At 41.4% G+C, this 19,191-nt stretch overlaps 1 protein-coding gene across 3 annotated transcripts; it reads right to left on the bottom strand.

Annotated features, from left to right (window-relative positions):
* Positions 1 to 847: 847 nt before the first annotated feature.
* On the bottom strand, positions 848 to 19,011 carry ZDHHC6 (zinc finger DHHC-type palmitoyltransferase 6). 3 transcript variants are annotated; one of them, XM_066622166.1, is made up of 12 exons: positions 18,919 to 19,011; positions 16,033 to 16,249; positions 14,986 to 15,456; positions 13,687 to 13,778; positions 13,212 to 13,371; positions 11,975 to 12,136; positions 10,831 to 10,884; positions 5,573 to 5,740; positions 5,438 to 5,479; positions 3,044 to 3,189; positions 2,918 to 2,961; positions 848 to 1,160 (listed from the first exon to the last, which is right to left on the bottom strand). In XM_066622166.1, exons 3-12 carry the CDS (start codon positions 15,250 to 15,252, stop codon positions 1,057 to 1,059), a joined length of 1,239 nt encoding a protein of 412 aa, XP_066478263.1. In that variant the 5' UTR covers positions 15,253 to 15,456; positions 16,033 to 16,249; positions 18,919 to 19,011; the 3' UTR covers positions 848 to 1,056. The 3 variants fall into 3 exon arrangements, with proteins under 3 accessions (XP_066478263.1, XP_066478262.1, XP_066478264.1); XM_066622165.1 differs by lacking the exon at positions 16,033 to 16,249; XM_066622167.1 differs by lacking the exons at positions 2,918 to 2,961; positions 16,033 to 16,249.
* Between the last annotated feature and the right edge of the window lie 180 nt (positions 19,012 to 19,191).

Raw genomic sequence — 19,191 nt, 5'->3', positions numbered from 1 at the left:
CTGGGGGATAAATCTAGGCCTATTCAGTTGGCAAGGGTTAAAGTACTAAATTGTTCCAAAAGTTCTGCTTAGGCAGTTAACCTATAATTCAGTTTCCAATACATCAGCTGAATAGTCTACTCCAGAAGCACCCAGGATATGAAGACCAATCCATGGCAACATGTCCTTTAGCACTAGTATTTGGAGGCTAACAGATTAGTATAAGATTTTGTCAAATGCTTTACTGAAATCAAGAAACTATACCTACAGGATTCCTACCATCCAGTAGTCTAATAACTCTTAAGACTTGTCTGGCAAAATTCATTTGACAAATGCTAGATTTGAGTAATCGGAGTATTGCTACAGAGACTTGTTCTTTTTAAAGTAGGGAGGTTATTTGCTTTAGGCTATTCTAAACTCGATAAGCATATTAATAGATCAACAGTTAAGGACACTAAAACTTGGTATATTCTGACATGTACTTTAACCGAATGCTTTGTATTCACTTAACTCAAGGTCTCAGCATTTTTTTTCAGGGGGTCTCGTAGAATAGTCTTCCCTGCTAAGCCTTCTGCATCATATACTTTGTATAGTGTATGCATGCAAAATAGGTGAATATATGTACCTTACAGGATTGTTAACGTAACACCCCCATATTGTACTTTAGGAATAGGCTGAAAATAAGCGCCATATATACATACCGGTTGCTTCATAAACAGTTTTAGAACTGTTACCTAGTATCAAAACTTTACTTGCACCTGTACTCATCCAAATAGGATGAAAATTTTTAGAATGTCATAGCAGAAAAACAGAAAGCATAGAATACACTAGACAAGCAAGGCCCAAAATTAATTTCAAAAAATCAAAGTGTTCTAGACTGAGACTTTAATATCAAAAGGCATCCATGGAATGGCTCCCTCCCTTTTAAAAAATGGCAAAAGGTATTTGAAGTTATGGCACAGAGCCCTCATCGTGAATACGCATCCTCTTGTTCAATGCATAAGTAGTAACATACAGAGCATTTCAAGTGTAGTGGTCCCCCTCAAATTCCATGTACTAATATAAGAAGGAAAAGAACTATTGTGTTTTCTTTTCGTCATCTAGCAAGTGATAAGTTTCGGCATCATAAAGGCATTTCTCTACACATCTTCTTGGGAACCAGCCTCTTAATCGTTTTCCATCTGGAGACAAGACAAAAACAGAAATTAGGCATCGAATGCAACAGCAGTTGGTGGGGACTTTTGTCCAGTCATCATAGAAGTGCAGAAGTTCACTTTTATGGTTTAAGCCTCTTATCTATGGATGCCTAAATCCATGCAGAGAATGCCACACTTGCCTGTTTGAACATGGTAGCATTCTACCAAAATCTAATAAGTGCCAGGGTATGATTGATGAACAGCTGTGTTGGTCAGGGTCATTGTGATTCATCTTTGTTTCTTGTAGTTTCTGCATATTTAATTTACTAATTTGCAAGTCTCTTGGCCACTAAGCTACAGAACTAATTTGCAATTTTGTGAGCCACAAAATCATGATTTCTCACTGTTGCTTTAAAACATGCTGGGTGGTTTCCAACAAACTACTCCCTGTCAGCTGTGCTACAACAATACTTGCACACCTTATAGACTTTTAAGGAAAACAGCAAGACAATACAATTGTATATATTAGTACTTGCTGAACATTTCAACTCATTTCCAAAAGCTGACTGCTCAGACCACTGGTGTAGCTAGGGGGTGGGGCACTAAGTTTTGCAGCCAGCCTCCCACAGCAGAGCTGTGCAAGCAGCCCCTCCCCCTCCCCCTGGGAGCCACTGGCCTCCATTCTGCCCCCCCAGCCCAAATGGCTGAAAAGGGGAAGAGCACTCTGCAGGGAGGCTCCCTGCAAAACTTAGTGCCCTACCCCTCTAGCTATGCCAGTGGCTCAGACAAATGTACTTTTTGCTCATTTTTGTAAGTACCATCAATGTACATGGTGCTTTGCACAGAGTGAGTGGATGGGTTCCTATTCTGAGGGGCTTTACAAGCTAGATAGGCAGAAGCAAAAGAAAATGCAATTCCAATTCTGCATACTTAAGCTTGACTACAGTGTAGAAAAGAGTCTAAAGGTATTGTGTGGTAAAGGTTTCACAGTAAATGGTTTGTTAAAGATGGGAGTTAAAGCAAGAGATCTCATCTGAGTGTCCTGAAAAGCAGTTTCAGGAATAAGGAATAGCTAGAAGGAAAAAGGCTAAGAATTTGAGGGAACAGATCTTTGGCCAGCTGAGGGTGGTGGACCTGAAGGGGCAGAGATCACGAGCAAGAGTGTAGTGGCAGATTAGATGAAAAGGTACAGGAGTGGCTAAGTGTCAATGAAAGGAATTAAGAAGGGGTTAGGATGCCATAGTCAGCATGACTATGCTGACAAGACTAATGAATGATTTTGGTAGCAGAGTACTGGATATAGATGCATGGACTATAAGCCAGCAGACAACCAGTGAGGAGTTTCCACTAGACAAGGTGAGTGAGGACCAAAGCATGACCTAGTGCTTTTGCTGAGGAAGCAATAAAAGGGCCAGATTCTTGCATTATTTTATAGGGCAATAGGCTATCACAGACTTGTTATCACAGATTTGCATTACTGGAATTTGATTTTTAAAACATTTCCTACACTTTGTTAGAAAATATTTTAATGTAATCAATCCTAAATTGCAGATGGTGCAAAAACTATATCTATTAAGTTTTCAGAACATACAAATATAGCACTGGATTCTCCACACTTGCTCTAGCTATGGTTCCACTGCCTGGGGCGTCATAGCCCTCATTGCTTTATCTTTCCATGGAGTCAAACTGAACGTGGGCCCAAAACTGATTCCAGAAAGATTTTCAAGTTAAACAAGGGAAGTGAGATTATTTTTCATGGGTCATTGTAAGCTACCCCATCCAAACCAGAAATAAAAAATTACCATCAGTTGCAGAGTTAGTAATTTTATCTCCATACATCCAGTGTCTGAAACAAAATAAATCGGGTGTTACAGCTTATTCCAGAAACTTCTCAAAAATTTGAAATGTGGAAAAATACAGGTACTAACTTCAAGCCTCTGGTGGCTAAAATCTGATCCCCTTTGCAAAGGGCAATTCTAGGTTCTTCAGTACATGGAGTTGTGAAGAAGGTCCTTAAGCCTTTTGATAGAGGGCAGAAGGCACCACTGTAGTCTTCTATTGCTTGGTACCGCACCTGATGATTTGGAGATAACACTGTAAAGAATGTACTGCCTGATGCTGACTCTTCATGGCAAGAAGAATTCATGATTAGCTGACTCTTCATGGCAAGAATGAAGTACACTGAGACAGGCAACTATCTCCTTGACTGTGATACAGAATGGATGCCACTGAAGTTTAACTTCAAAAATTGGTTGAAATTGCATCCTTTTTCAGTACTATGGTCATTTACCACCTTTGAATATGCTGCAGTAAAAATGCAGAAGCTCTCAGAATTAGTTTCAATTAGTAAAGATACAAAGCTTCTGAGTGGCTGTGGAGTTTCCCGTTCCAAGTAGTTCAAATGCAGAACTCTACAGTGGAAAACCCATAAATCACTGTACTAAATGCCCAGTGCTTTTGTGCTCCAAGTTAGAACTCGAATCTCTGCACTCTACTTTTGGCTAATTAAAACATGGATCTTCCAATGTGCTTGGAAATTTTATGTTTTTACAGTATCATAATGGCAGGTAAGCCATTTCTGCCCAATGTTGCATATACAGGGATCAAATGTGTACACCTGTGGGCTGGGCAAAAATGGGTTAATTTGTTCCAAATATGGGGATTTAGGGAAACATGCCAATCATAAGTTATATTTTTAAAGACTGCAGTATTCATGTTTATAAGCTGCCTTGATTGTTCCATTGAAGAGGAAAAGGTGGGATGAAAGTAAAAAAGTGTCCTACAAGGGAAAAGGACAGGTAGATTGGAGCACAGAAGAACTCTGGGTTCCATTTTAGAGTTTCTTGCTTCTACTGCTGTGTACCGTTAGGCTTTTCATATGTGCACGGGTATATGTGTAGATGTAAATATAAGAGTCTGAAAAGTTTCTCTTTAATTTGTCACTTATCTTCTCACTCATCTTCTGCATTCTTAGTGTGCCTTTTTAAATAATTTGATTTGTTTTAAATTTGTTAGTCATCTTATATGTAAGAGAAGCTGGGATACAAAGGCTTCTAAGTAAATTTTTAAAGCAAATTAAGCCAGGTGAATTTAAAGTGCCTCAGACTCCTCCTTGAAAATGAAATACATTGCTATGCATTTGTATCTTCAGCTTTTAAGAAGTGAGCAGAGGAGACGTGTTCCCAATCCTACCCTAGTACAATCATGGCAGACGTGTGTAATCTAAACCATAACCTATACCATTGGCCTTCAGACTTGCTGCATCTGAGGCCTTTGTTAGACCCAGTGTGCAATCTAGGACCCTACTCAATTTTCATTAAATATGACATTTACTATGGGTAGGATGTTCTTAAACATTTTTTTGTAGATTTCACCCACCCACTTACCCACCCCCAAAAATGGGGCAAAAGTGCAGAAAACAGTGTTTTCAATGGTGCATTTTTATAAATTAAAATTATGAATTACAGCTTTAAAAGTACTAGGTACAGGTGCTATAGTATAACCCAGCTTTTACCTGTGCACGTCCCCCAGTCCATTTTTCTCCCACAGATTTCCCTGTTTATATTTAACACAAAAATGAGAAGTGCAGAAAGCAGTGTTGTGTTTTGTTATCACCAAAAAAGAGAAACACCAAGTATGGAGTTGGATCTTAAGACTGTAAGAGGGATAACAGTCCTCCTATTCACGATAGCTCTCCACCTAATTATGGTGGGGAAGGGGGCCTGGTCCCCCAATCTTGTGACAGCTCCCTAAAAAGCTATTTAGAAGGCTGTGGGCGCCCTGATTTGGCTAAAATAAAAGATGTCAGGAAGTAGGATTTTGAATTTAATTTACCCCCCCCCCACACACTAATTCCACTCCCTTCCATAATTTAAGGATTGTCCTTCAGCCCCCTGCAATGCTGCTTCTGAGAATGGTGTAGGGTGGGCAAACTGAGACAGTGGCAGCTCAAAAAAGGAATGTGTGGGATCAACTTGTATACAGCAACCCTTAAAATCCAGCCCTCTAGCTAGAACTATTCTTTTCTTTGGTCTTCCTTTTATTTTGTTTTTGCCTTTCTTCTTCCTTCCACTGCCTGCTTTTGCTTCCCTTGCCCCCAAAAGACTGTTGTAGTATTTTAGTGTGGATCTGTGGCAGGCTAGCTGCCACCTACCAGCTGGGAGGCCAATACATATGCTTTCAGTAGGATTCCATCCCTAGTTCAAAATACTTTCTCCACATGACACAAACACAAAAGGCCAAGATTTTTAAAATGTAAAAATCACAATAAATCAACATTTCAGAGCAACAAGCTACAACATAAGCAGTGTAGATATACTCACACTTCTCACTCGTTTGTCAGCTTTTTGTTTCAGTTGCTCTATCTGCAAGAGATTGTCCTTCAGTGAAAATGTTTTTCAGCTATAAATACATTCATGTTAATTTCAAAAGGCCCACATCTGGGGGAAAAAACTTACTGTCAAGCTGTACTGATGACAGCCTTCCCTCACAGGCCATTCCAAGCCATCTCCTTCTGGGTACCCAGACCAACTAAACACTTGCTTGAAGTTATTCAATTTGCTTCCCAGGTCATAAGGAAAAACAAAGGCTTCTCCTGTTCGGTAATATTGGATGCGATCTTTGGCCTGTAAAGAGTACACAAGCACAACACAATTTGTAACAAAATGCTAAAGCTCCTGGACCACATGGCACATGAAATGACATTTCTTAATGTCAATTCACTGGAATGGTACAGACAGCATTTCATTCACCAGCCCTGCACTGTGCATTTCTGCTGTGAATGTGCATGCCCAACCCACTTCCTGAACTCCAACATTCTTTAGTTTAATTGCGTGGGGTGGCTCTATGCCACTTTGTGCACAATAGGTGGAGATTTTCTACACCACCCCATTAAGTTAACTTGACTTGGTTTTCTGAAAGGGAGGGGGGTAGAACATGCACATTTACAATACAAGTGCATGAACAGGAGCTGAAGGATGACATAGTCCAAAGCGGCCCTGTGTAACTGGAAGGGACAACTGCGGTTGGTACTTGACACAGAGGTGAAATATGGTACCCAATCAGTAAGTAAAAGGAAAAAAAAGGGGGATCAGCTAAGGACACAATAGAGATCTGACACTCTAAGCCACATGCTGGAACCAAGGAGCCCTGCAAAAGGAGGAGAAGCCATCACTACATTGTGCAAGGTTTTAAGGCAAGGAGTTAGCTAAGGGATGGTGCAAAGGAGCTATTGTACAGCTAGTGGAAGGGCAGAAAGATGAGCAAGACCACTGACAGGGCATCTTGAAAGGGAAAGCAAAGCAAATGAAGGCTGAAGCTGAATGGTGGGGTGCAGAGAACAGATGACACACCTGTTACCATAGAAATGTGCATTTTTGGTAAGATAGGATATGAGCGGGGCTATAATTGAAGTTAAGGGAAGCTACTGGACATGGCTCACTTCAACGTATTACAGGTCCCCTACTTGAAGGTTTGACTTTTATTTAAAATTCAAAAACACAAAAGTCTAGATTTCTAGCTCTGTAACTTATGGAGATAGAAGAAAAACCACATATCAACCAATTTCTCTTAAAGGCAGCAGGCCATTGATTATTTTAGTCATAATATTTATTTATTTATTAGATTTGTATTCCGCCTTTCTCCCCGAAGGGCACCCAAGGCGGCTAACAATCAGGTTAAAAAATACAAATACACATTAAAAATGCAAAACATTTAAAAACAATTAAAAACAAGAAAGTTACATAGCAGCGTAAGTTATTTATAAAAACAGCCCTTATGGTGCCTTGAAGGCTGTCTTCTGCAATAATAGGCTGTATTCTGCAATGTTTCCATCCCAGTCAGGCCACTGCACCAGAACATTCCCTGCTACATACCTTGATGCAGGACAAAGTGTTATTGGAGCAACTTGTAGCTTAAACACACACTATGTTTTCACACTGGATGTCATTTAGGCAATTTGGAATTTTATACCCAAAATAAACCTTAAAATTATTGTGACTGTCACTACCCCTATGGACCTGTATCCCTCTAGGACAGTGCTTCCCAAACTTTTTAGCACCCGGACCCACCTTTCAAAATGACAATTGTGACACTAGTCCCCCCCAGGGGTTCACATGGCATGCCAATTACTAAAGAAAATGGGAAAATATGACATTTTAATTTGGGGGATCGAAGATTACCTCATTCTGTTGCAGGGTCCAAAAAGCAAGTCTCAGTACTCAAGGGTGATCGTTTGCAAGCTTTTATTTTGTTGCCAGCAATGGGCATCTCATGGGACTAATGTCCAAAGCATTGAGAGCCAGTAGCAATGTTAATCGGACTCTTTATAACATTCTGGGTTCTTTGTTTGAAGATCTGAACTTCCCATTGGCTGAAGTTTGACATCATAGATGGGGCTAGCTCTTAATAGGTTGTAGATAGCCTTAGAGACACTTGATAGGTGAGCTTCAAGTTACAGGTTTCCAAATAAGTTAAAATTAAACAATTAAACATATTGAATTACGAAGTCTTCAAGAAACAGCAGGGGATGCTGTAACATTTTATCCAGGACTGTCCCTCTTGGCAAAACTTCAAACCCATTTCTTGGCATACAATCCCTTCAGACTCTTAGGATGGCCTTGCTTGAGCCACCTATCTTATCTCTTCTACATTCCCTCTCCTGGGTTTAGCAAACACTGTGGAGCCCTCTGCAAACCTCTATGAAGCAAAGGCCTTTAAACTTCCTTTAACAGTTTCACTAAAATTAATTCTATACGACTATTGTGACCAGTTACCTATTAAGGGGCATAGTGGTGTGTATCTTTGCCAAGAAGTGACCTCTTCCCTTTTAGTGGTTGCCTAGCACCCTCTAAAATGTAATCTCTTTGAGCTAAGGCTTCAACCATCTCTTTGCTCTCAAACTCTTCAAATATTCAATTGCAATTTAAACAAAGAGACCCTAAAAGCATAAGTTTTCTGATCCTCAAGAAGGCTCTTGTTTATCCAATTAGGATGTGTACTGTCTTCTAAGTTTGTCTCTTGCAGGTGTCTTTGGTTAGCTAGCTAGATGCTTTGTTAGTTTGCTAAGAAACAGTGCCAACTGATAAACTTTCCTTGCAATGTTAAAGCTTTTGTCTATTTTTTCTAAAATCAAGCAGTTAAAACTTACTTCTAATAACTACAATGTTCCCATATATGTGTTTTCTCAGCACTGTGATATCTTGGCTAGAGGTGTGCTTCTGCCAAGATGAAGCCTACTTCCTCGTTGCCTATCTTTTCTAAATTCCAAAATGTATTAGCACAGCCTTTGAAGCCCTAAGGTCTCAGCTTCCGTGAAACTAGCAAAACAGCTTCTAAATAATTCTTTCAAGCAGCTTTTCTGTGAGACTGACTATGATTGTTTTAGATGAAAACAGCTTTTACTATTGTGTGCCTTTCATGTTCTAGCAGTGTGGCTTTTAAGCTTTTGCCCCAATGGCATATTACCCTGGTTATTCTGTCACCTTCCATCAACTCCAAAGATTAGCATTCCCACTAACAATTTTCTTATGCAAACTTGGCAAGGGTGCTTGCAAAGGTTTGGGTTTTTTTGTTTTTTTTTAATGTTTTAAAAACTTTGTGACCCACCAAAACTCAGCTTGTGATCCACTGGTAGGCTCAGACTCACAGTTTGGAAACCACTGCTCTAGGAAGTAAAAAGCAGGCTATATTCATTAATTTAGTCAAGACCGGCCCAGCAAAACGGCTGTGGGATCTGATTTGCAATATCCCGAAGGAAAAACATACATACACAGAATGCTAAAGATGTGCAATAGTTAAAACAAATACAATAGCCAAAGAACATCATCACATTCAAGTTCTTACTATCCCAAATTCTTTGCTTTTGCAATGCTATCTCAAATCTTGAGCTTGTACATCCTGAACAATAAGTCTTTAATTCTTTATATACTGACCTCTAGTGATGCAGTGGCAGTAAGACACTAGGCCCTATTTTACGTTTCTGGAACTGCTTCTCACATTAGTTCCTGAACCCACAGGTCATGGATCAAGTGCCCATGTGGATTATCCATTAGCTAAAATGGAGGGAGTCACTTATGTGCACATGGCTCTTTTCATGTGTAACAGTTTGCCTCCACTGAATTGACAAGGGAGGCCTTTGTTGCCAAGGACTCATTTCAACAGCCAGATGTAAGTTATTACTTAACTGGATGCATCTAAGATACTTTTATTATGACCTCAGACAAAGGCACTCAGCTATGTTCAAACACTGTTGTATTTATTCGCTTTGGGTTGAAAGCCAAAACAGCCCTTGTGCCACAACAATGAAAATAATGCACAATACAAGTAAATAAGACAATTCAAAGACAAAGATGAGACTGTGTGTTTGGTTTGAAAGCTGCAATATGAGAAAAGCTTTATCTGCCTTAATGTTGATTTTTTAAATACATTGTAGCCTTGTTACGAAAGCTGTGCGTTTGATGAGCTCTTGGAAGATAAAGACAGTTATTTCAAAGATGAACTCAAGGTGTGTTCACCAAGCTACAGAATACACAAGTAGGTATGCCAACTCCTGACCCAAAGAGAGCCCTTGAGCTTTTCACAGTTGAACAATGGGATCTCAGTCAAACCATTCGTTGTGTGGTGTCAAGCACCTATTCAACATACAGGGGCATTCCTTAGCATTCTTCAAACTGAGACTAGCAATTTTAATGACACTGCATACTATGAAGATGAGAAATTCAAAAACATTATGGCTTAGGTTTTTTAGGCACACCCTAGGGTTGGGCATGTTCAGCAGAATCATCAACTTCTTTTTGAGTAGCAGATTCCCAATCTGTGTCACAAACTGCTTTTCAAATTTTCCTCAGTTTTAAAAAAAGTTTCCAAGCAACTTGAGGAGCTGCTGTTCAAGGAAGGTTTGTATTTGTGTTTCTTAAATGCACAGGACTAGTAACTTGATTCTTTGGCTCCAGCTCATAGTACAAGCCAAGTGAATAAAGGAGAATATGAAGTTTGTCTAACCCAGGGGTGCCCAAACCCCGGCCCTGGGGCCACTTGCGGCCCTCAAGGCCTCTCTACGCGGCCCTCAGGGAACCCTTAGCCTCCAATGAGCCTCTAGCCCTCCAGAGATTTGTTGGAGGCCACACTGGCCCGACGCAACTGCTCTCAGCTTGAGGGTGACTGTTTGATCTCTCACGTGAGCTGTGGGATGAGGGCTCCGTCCACTGCTTGTTGTTTCACATCTGTGATGCAGTAGTGGCAGCAAAGGAAAGGCTGGCCTTGCTTTGTGCAAGGCCTTTTATAGGCCTTGAGCTATTGCAAGACCTTCATTCATTCATACAAGTTCATCTTTAATATATTCATTTATGTAAATTTATTCAAATTTGAAATGTAAATTAATTTGGCCCCCGACATGGTGTCAGAGAGATGATGTGGCCCTCCTGCCAAAAACTTTGGACACCCCTGGTCTAACCAATCAACATTCCATGGGCATGGAACATTTTATCAAGCTTAGATTTTTCTGCTACTTTAAGCATCTTATAAGGGGTTCAGCTTCCAATGTGTCCGATAGGTTTCTACAGGAAAGTACCTTGGCTTTATTTAACTCTCAGTAGTGGGCCCTGAAATAGTATGATCTGCTGTTTAGCCATCCATTTTGTACTATACAGATAGAAGCAATATACAAAAACAGACAAATCATAACATATGCTCAAAGAGGATTAGAATAAAAGCCTACCTTTTCTTCAATCCATGATTCAATTGATGTTTTATTCCTTAAAATGACTTTCATCTTAAGAAAAAAAATGTGTATAGGTTATCTGTAGAAGTGCATCACGGATGCAAACAGAAAATCATTTAACAGAATAACTCTTCAGAATACTGTGCATATGTATCTTTATAAAATACATAATCAAATCATAGGCCGAAAGGCGCAAATTTGGCTTCCTAAAATGCTTGTTCATCTAGATTCAATTTCTTTGCATTGGTCATCAATAGAAAAAAGAGTCCCAGAACAAGATATTATTATAGCACCTTCAATGTGCTTTACACAGAGTGAGAAGATGGGCCCCTACTCTGAGGGGTTACAGTCTAGATCAGGGGTGCTCAATAGGTGGATCGCGATCTACCGGTAGATCGCGAGGCAAAATGAGTAGATCGCGGAGTGCCGACCCCCCCCCCCCTTTCAGGTGCCTCTGGGAGGAAACGCCGGGAGTAAGGCCCATTGTACTCAATGGGGCTTACTCCCAGGTAAGTGTGGCTAGGATTGCAGCCTCACAGCCTAATCCTAAGCATGTCTACTCAGGAGTATGTCCTGTTATACTCAGTGGGGCTCAAGGTACACCAACATACATTGTACACATAAATGTTATATGTTATGATGGCGCGAACATTGTAAAAAAAACTCTGGTAGATCTCTGGGCCTTGCTGGGTTTCAAAGTAGCTCTCGAGCCAAAAAAGTGTGAGCACCCCTGGTCTAGATACTAGCACAGGGAAGACAACAAGATGGGGATGGAATGGAGCCGGGACAACCAGGGTAGGATATAGAATTGTTTCCCTTATATGTACTTAAAGAAACTTAACTTACATAAGTGAATGGGAGACTAAGTAGCAGTGTCAAAGGCTTTGGGGGCAGGAAGATAGAAAGGACAGAGTCACTTGAGGGAGCTCAAAGGCATTTGGATTGCTGAGGGTGGTAGAGCAGGAAGAGGAAATTGGCAGGATTGCAACAGGCTATGAGAGCAGACAGGTAGGGAAGGAATTATTTACTCTGCAACAAGCTATAATAAATTGCTTTGCTTGCTCCCACACAATGTATTGATGCTACAGAAGCCTCATATCCAGCTGCCATTTTGAAAAAAAAAAACAACCATTCAACTCACCTGGATAACAAACAACATACCAACTGCTATAGTCGTCCCCAAAGCCAGTCCTAAGGCAAACAAAGATGCAGCAAATGCCGACAAGCCAAAAGGAATAATTGGACGGGGATCTCTTCTGACTGTACTCATATCAATCCTTACAGAACTCCAGCCAATTGATACCTATGAAAGAACCAGAGGTACAGAAAATTAGGGCACACACATGGATGCAGAAGTTACCTAATAAGAGGCATCTTTGGACATGATTATATCTTGGCACAGCCTCAAGATGAATTATGCATTCTTATTATTAACACACACCCAAGCAAGTTATGTCTTGCCTGAAGGAGATCTCTAGTTAATTAAAATTGTGCTTTCCCAAATTGCTTTTAATAACAATCCTGTGTGAATGGATGACCCATATTTGAAATTTGGCCCCAGATATTTGGTAGATTCTTAGGGACCTAACAGGCTGGAGTTTTGCTTTTAAGGCAAGCTATTCTTCAAGAATGTGTTTATTTCACGACAAATGCTATGCCTCTTTAATATTCTCAGATTGGTTCTTCTCTTCTACTAGGCATTATTTATTGCTTAACAATCTTAGTTGTTGCAGTCTCTACAGACAAATAGGACTGTCTAACTTTAGAGACAGGGCAATTATGCATATAGAGCAGTGGTTCTCACACATTCAGCACCAGGACCCACCTTTTAGAATATGAATCTGTCAGGACCCACCAGAAGTGATGTCATGACCAGAAGTGATGTCATCAACCAGGAACATTTTGAATAATCCTAGGCTGCAATTCTACTCACACTTACCCAGGAGTAAATCCCATTTACTATCATTGTTAAAAGAGTAAGCACAGTAGCCTGTTAAAAGTACAGGTCTGTAATATTTTCCCAAATGCAGTCACATACCACGGTAGCATCAAATCTTAATATATTAAAAATAAAATATTAAATGAATTGGGACCCACCTGAAATTGGCTCACGGCCCACCTAGTGGGTCCCAACCCATGGTCTGAGAAATACTGATATAGAGGGTATTATATAGACAAAGTACACAGTCTAAGACAAATATCATATTCCTCCAAGGAGGTACTAGTGTGTCAGTGCCGGAAAGGTCCACATTTTATCACACAAATAATGCTGTCTGCTATTTAGCTGCCAGAGATGTTGAGTTAAGATGGTACACAGCACCTGCACTTCTAAGAGGCAAATTAAATTCATTCTGTAGCTATCAGAAGCACTTCCTTACCCTGTTATAAAGCTGAGTGTACATAGTCATAACAAAAATGAAAGCAGCATGGATACATCCAAGCGGGGCAAGCAGGAGAAAAAGAGTGAAGGAGGCATGATTGTGAAACCCACAACAGTTGTTGATCCAAGGACAGTGATGGTCCATCTTCATCACACACCTGAAAGGAGCAATTTAAATTTAATATTCCTGCCAACATGCAAAACACCTATTAGTTCTTTCATTTACTATAGCCTACCTGGGAGCAACTGCCACCCCTACTAAAGAAGTGCATAAAATATGATTTGGAGATTGATTGAAGAATGTAACACTGATATCCATTTCTAAGCTCCCCATAATATCAGAACTTATTCAATAGTGTGATGTGATTAAAATGGTTGTAAATGGCATAGCTGCCTTGGGTCCCCTTAGGGGGAGAAAGGCAGGATAAAAATATGGTAAAAATATTAACTGAATAATACAGACACAGTAGTACCTGTTGCACTTTCGGCAATGATGAGAACGTGGAGCCTTGTAAGACTGGCATATTTTACAGTACTGAAGATATGTGCAGTCCTTAGAGTTTTCCTCAAAAACAGAAAGAGAAGTCAGCTAAAATACAAGTGTCACATTTGCACACTACATCTCTGCACTTTCTCTTGCTTTTGTGTTCTGTCTGGGTGTGACTCCCTTTCTAACTGCAAGAGTGTGGATGACAAGCAAGCCTCACCCTTCAACCATCTGTCAACTTCTCTTACAAAGTCGCAGCTAATTATATTTATCTACCTATATTTAAAAGCCAGTCTGACAAGAAACCAGCAAGAGCAGTAATTAGGCTGCTTCCTAAGCATGAACACCTAAATAATGTTCAAGTTGCACTGAATTTTAACTATTTGCCAGTGATCTCTTTCCCCATATTTAAAATATTTATGTCTCCCCTTTCCTTCCACAATAGTGGGATGCCCAAGGTTGTGCATGGCTTATAGCCCAATCCCAACCAAATCCCCATGAGGCAATGTAGTGCTGCTGCTGCGGATTACACTGGATCTCATGGGAAATTTTTGGTTGCTGGAGGTCTCCTTGGGGCAAGGTGATATTTGTTCTCTTGTCCTGGGGTAAGCTCCAGCAGCTGCTATAGATCAACATAGACCTGCACCAGTGATACTGCTGGCAAAAGTCTGAGTTGATTCAAGAAGGTGAATCACACCTGGGAAGAGGATTTGAATTCGGTGTGCACCATTATCAAACCCACCCCCCTCCTGGGTCCAATCTCCAAATATTGATCAAGTGGCTAAATTATGCCTGAGTTTTCAAGATCATGCTGAAACATTTGGGTACAAGCTTAGCTATATGCTAGTTAGCTAGCTTTCATCTTGACCCAATTCTCCACATTGAGAGAACGTGGAAAATATTTGCTGAGTTACAAAACCAGCACCTTACATCCCAGATCATGTTAAGTGATCACCTAGTGGCCTGTCGTGAATAAAAATGGCTTCCTTGTTAACATGCCCACTGCTCAGTACAGTGTTGCATTCTTCCAGATGAGGAAACAAAGTACTATACACATTACCTGCCAATTGGTCCCCCTCCCTCTGAGGAGGCAAACTTTAAATTTTATTTAAAACAGTTTATTGTAAAAAAAAAATAATTTTAAACAAACTAATTCTTTAGACAAGACAAAACTGAGACAACAAATTCGGCTCTAGGCTCCTATCTAGTCAGTTTGAGAAGAAAGTGTTTGAGAAGAAACAAAAATAAAAAAATAAAATAAAAACTCAGGCTTTTATTTACTTACTGGCTTCCATCCTATGGGGACATATCCAGGGCCAACAAACATGGCATTGAAATAATTGTAAAGAATCATAACAGTCCAATTGATTAGCATGATGAAATTGATACTTCCTCCCGTTGTGTCCAAAGGCCAGTACCACAGAACAGCATCAATCACAGCCATGACAGAACATATTGCTATTACGCTAAGAGCTATGATAGGGCCCCAGTGGCACAGTCTCTTCAATTCATGGAGGTTTTCAAACCTAATAACTGAACAAAGCATGCCCATGTTGCAGTCAAGAGGTTCCCTATTTTAAGCAGTTCCTTTTAGGTACAGGTTTCCATTTGTCATATGCTTTCATCTCCTTATCTATGGTTACATGACCAAATACCAAATCACAGCAATTAAGCCATTTCTGGTGTTTGGAAGACTCCTCCAGAGTAGATGCTCTTCACACACATCTCGGAAAGAAAAGCTGTCTCTACAATTCACCTAAACAAAAGGAGAAAAGAAATTAAACATTTTTTTAAAACATAGTTTTTAAATTAAAGAAATGAAAAAAGTTAAGGTAGAGCTGCTTCTGACACAACTTTAATGAGCCTGCTTCCAAGATGTGTATCTTAAGACACGACCAAATGCAATTTTTATTTTCTGTCATCCTTGCCTTAGCTCAGTGGTGGAACACATCTTCGCATGCAGGAGGTCTTAGGTTCAATCCCCAGCAGCTCCAGGTGGGCAGAAAAAAGCTCCCTCCTGAACCTTAGAGAGCCACTGCCAGTCAGTATTGACAGTACTGAGCAAGACAGATTCAAGTTGGACTCAGTAAGAGGCAGCTTCCTCTTTCCCTAACTGCAATCAGTGGGACTGAGCCTTGACTAACTCAGTTTAAGACACACCCAAAATTTACTTCAGCTTCTTTGTGAGTAAGTTGAAAAATATAAATATTCCTATTAACATTAAAATTTTCAAGCTGCAAAATATAAACAAATAATAAATAAAAAAATCCTGTGAGGAGGAAAAATTAATTGCTGTTCAAATTATGGGAAAATAGGTAGGAGAGGTTCTTACCTAAATTCACAAGCTTTGACTCTCCCCAGTTCAGCTATATGGCTCCTGCCCTCTCAGTTAATTGGGCACTGGTATCTGGAAGATTGTTCTACCCTTGCCTTTTTGGAGGAGGGGGTCAGCAATTCTACCACACCTCTGAGGAAAGCATTACTGGACGATGCAACATCAATGGAGAAATGCAGCAGAATCACCAGCTTTCAGAGGAGGTATTCAGAGACTCAGGAAGAAAAAGAGAGAGTGGTCTCCTCTGAGCAGGAAGCTCTTATTCTTATAAAGTCTACAAGAAGTATGGTAGTATTGAAGTGTGCCTTCAGGTCTAGTTTTCAAAAGTGTGCTCCAGCTATCAGAAGTTTGGGAAACTGTGACTTAGGGCGCAATCCTAACCCCTTCACAATGTGTCAGTACACTAGAAAGTCAGTATTTTCCAGCACAGGCACAGCGGTGCCAATGTGCTGCATCCTGCAGTTGGGTGTCACTCATGAAGGCCTCCTCAAAGTAAGGGTATGATTGTTCTCTTACCTCAGAGCCGCATTGACCTTAAATCAGTGCTGGAAAGTACTGATATAAGGAGTTAGGATTGCACCCTTAATTATACAAATAATCAATGCCAGTGAAAATCTAGCTAAGCTTGTCTTAGCTTAGCATCGACCATCCCCCAGTCTCATGCCACACTCAGCCTGGCCTAAATTATAGAAGGGTCAATTTCTTTACTTTGATCTTGGGAACAGGAATGACCTTCACTCTCATTTTTCCTTCTCAGATTTATGGGTTAAGATATTATCATATCTACTATTCTGCCTGAGGTTAGCAGTAGGAACAACAAAGTTAGTAAGGTTCAGTCCAAACTATCTTGAAAATTTGGCAGCCCCACAGAAGATTCCATGAAACAAACAAAAGCATTTAACAGAGACAGCCTAACTGCTTAGTGAAGGAAAGAAGTGGGGAAGGAGACTGGAGGAAAAAGCATTTAAATGCAAAGAGCACAATGACCAACATCAAACATGCAACAACTTCAAAGAGAAAAGAACACTTCACAGTTGGTTCCAGTTCATCTCACTAGATAAGAGGCCTGAGAAACCTCTGGGACAACTTCAGCTTTCAGTTGGAATCAAGTGATAAAGAAACTTGGCAAAGATTTTTGCTGCTATGGCAATCACCTCAACGATCCTGAGTAACCATGAGTAGAGGTGCTTGAAAACAGTGTTATTTATTTTACTCAGAAGTAAGCCCATTGTGTTCAGTAAGACTTCAGCTGTAAACCTACATTAACTCACAGGAAAACAAATACCGCTCTCTACCCATGAGGCGCAAACAAATTGAGAATGACATGGTAGAACTACTACAAAAAGAACGAGAAGCTTGTCACAATGGAAGGAAAAAATAAGCACAATAAGGCTGCAATCCTATATACACACTTACTTCAAAGTAAGTCCCACTGAATACAGTGGGACTTACTTCTGAGTAAATATGCATAGGCTTGAGCTTGAATTAGTTGGTCTGCCGGAGAGGCCAGAGTATTTTTGTGTCTAGGTTTGCTGCCAAACACAACCAAGAGCAGATCTCTCTCACTTTGGTTAAAATCAGGGGGAGTAAAATAAAATAAAAAACACCATTTTGAAGTATCTCTACTCATGGTTATTGAGAACCCACAACAAGGAAGCAGGTCCTTTCCTCCATCAGCAGACATCTCTCTCCACTCCTGTGCCTCTTAAGGGCTGCCTGTTACACTGTAGTCAGAGAGGCTTAACAGTCCCAACTTTCTCTACATAAGTGGAGCCCTGTTGGATCAAGCTAAAGGCCCATCTAGTCCAGTTTCTTGCACCTCATGGTGGCCCAGCAGATACCTCAGAGAGCACACAAGACACCTGCATCCCGGTGCCTTCTCTTGCATCAGGCATTCTAAAGTAGCCTAGAACCTAGAGGTTGCACATGCCCATCATGACTTGTAGCCTGTGATGGACTTATCCTCCAGAAATGTGTCCAGTTCTGTTTTAAAGGCATCCAGGCCAGGCACCTTCACCACATCCTGTGGCAAGGAGTTCCACAGACAAATCACAAACTGGGTGAAGGAATATTTTCTGTTGCCTGTCCTAAACTTGATTTCCTCTGGTTCTGGTGTTGTGTAAGAGAGAAAAGAGCATTCCTCTATCCATCACCATGCCCTGTGGCAAGGAGTTCCACAGACAAATCACACACTGGGTAAAGAAATATTTTCTTCTGTCTGTCCTAAGTCTGCCAGCACTCAATTTTAGTGGATGTCCCCCAATTCTGATGTTGTGTGAGAGGGAAAAGAACCTCCCTCTATGATCCATCACCACCAGCACATCCTGTGGCAAGGAGTTCCACAGACTAACTACACTCTGAGTAAAGGAGTATTTTCTGTGGTCTGTCCTAAGTCTCCCCACACTCAATTTTAGTGGCTGACCCCAGTTCTGGGGTTGTGCAAGAGGGAAAGAACCTTCCTCTGTCCATCACCATCCCCACATCCTGTGGCAAGGAGTTCCACAGAATAATGCCTGTCCTAACTCAATTTCAGTGGCTGTCCCCTGGTTCTGGGGTTGTGTGAGAGGGAGAGACCCTCCCTCTACCGACCTCCTGCATAGTTCTGCAGGGGATGGACAGAGGGGCTAGAGAGAGGCTCTTCCTCCACCAGCTTCACTTGTCGAGGTCCTGCCTGGCAACAGTCAAAGTCCTCCTCCCCCCCCCCCCCGGCTGCCAAGCAGCGGAGCAAAGGCTGAGTCTCCAACGGCCACTCCCCCTCCCCCAGGGCGAAGGACACTTCGGGCTCCCCTCACAGAGGACGAGGGTGGCTCGCGCCCACGCCCAACACCGAAAGGGCGCGCGCCTTATCCGCGAAGACCACGTGATCGAGGACCCCCCACTCACAGACTCGCGCCCTCGACGTCTTGCCCCAGCGGAGAGCCATGCCCGGCACGCGCCGCTCCCTCTGGCTCCTCTCCTAGTCCACTTCCGCACGTCGCCTTCCTGGAACCCAGACGTAGCGTCCCTTCTGCTTCCGCCCTCACACACGCGCGGCCTCACAGGTCTGGCGGGTGCACCGGGAAAATACGTCCCTCTCCTCTCAGCCCTGAGGCGGGCGCGGAAGCAACAGCGGAACCGCCGTGGCCGCCTCCTGAGCGCCTCACGGGGGGGATGTTG

This window comes from Tiliqua scincoides, chromosome 3 (genome assembly GCF_035046505.1).
Source record: "Tiliqua scincoides isolate rTilSci1 chromosome 3, rTilSci1.hap2, whole genome shotgun sequence".
NCBI lineage: Eukaryota > Metazoa > Chordata > Lepidosauria > Squamata > Scincidae > Tiliqua > Tiliqua scincoides.
This window is presented reverse-complemented; position numbering and strand designations above follow the sequence as displayed.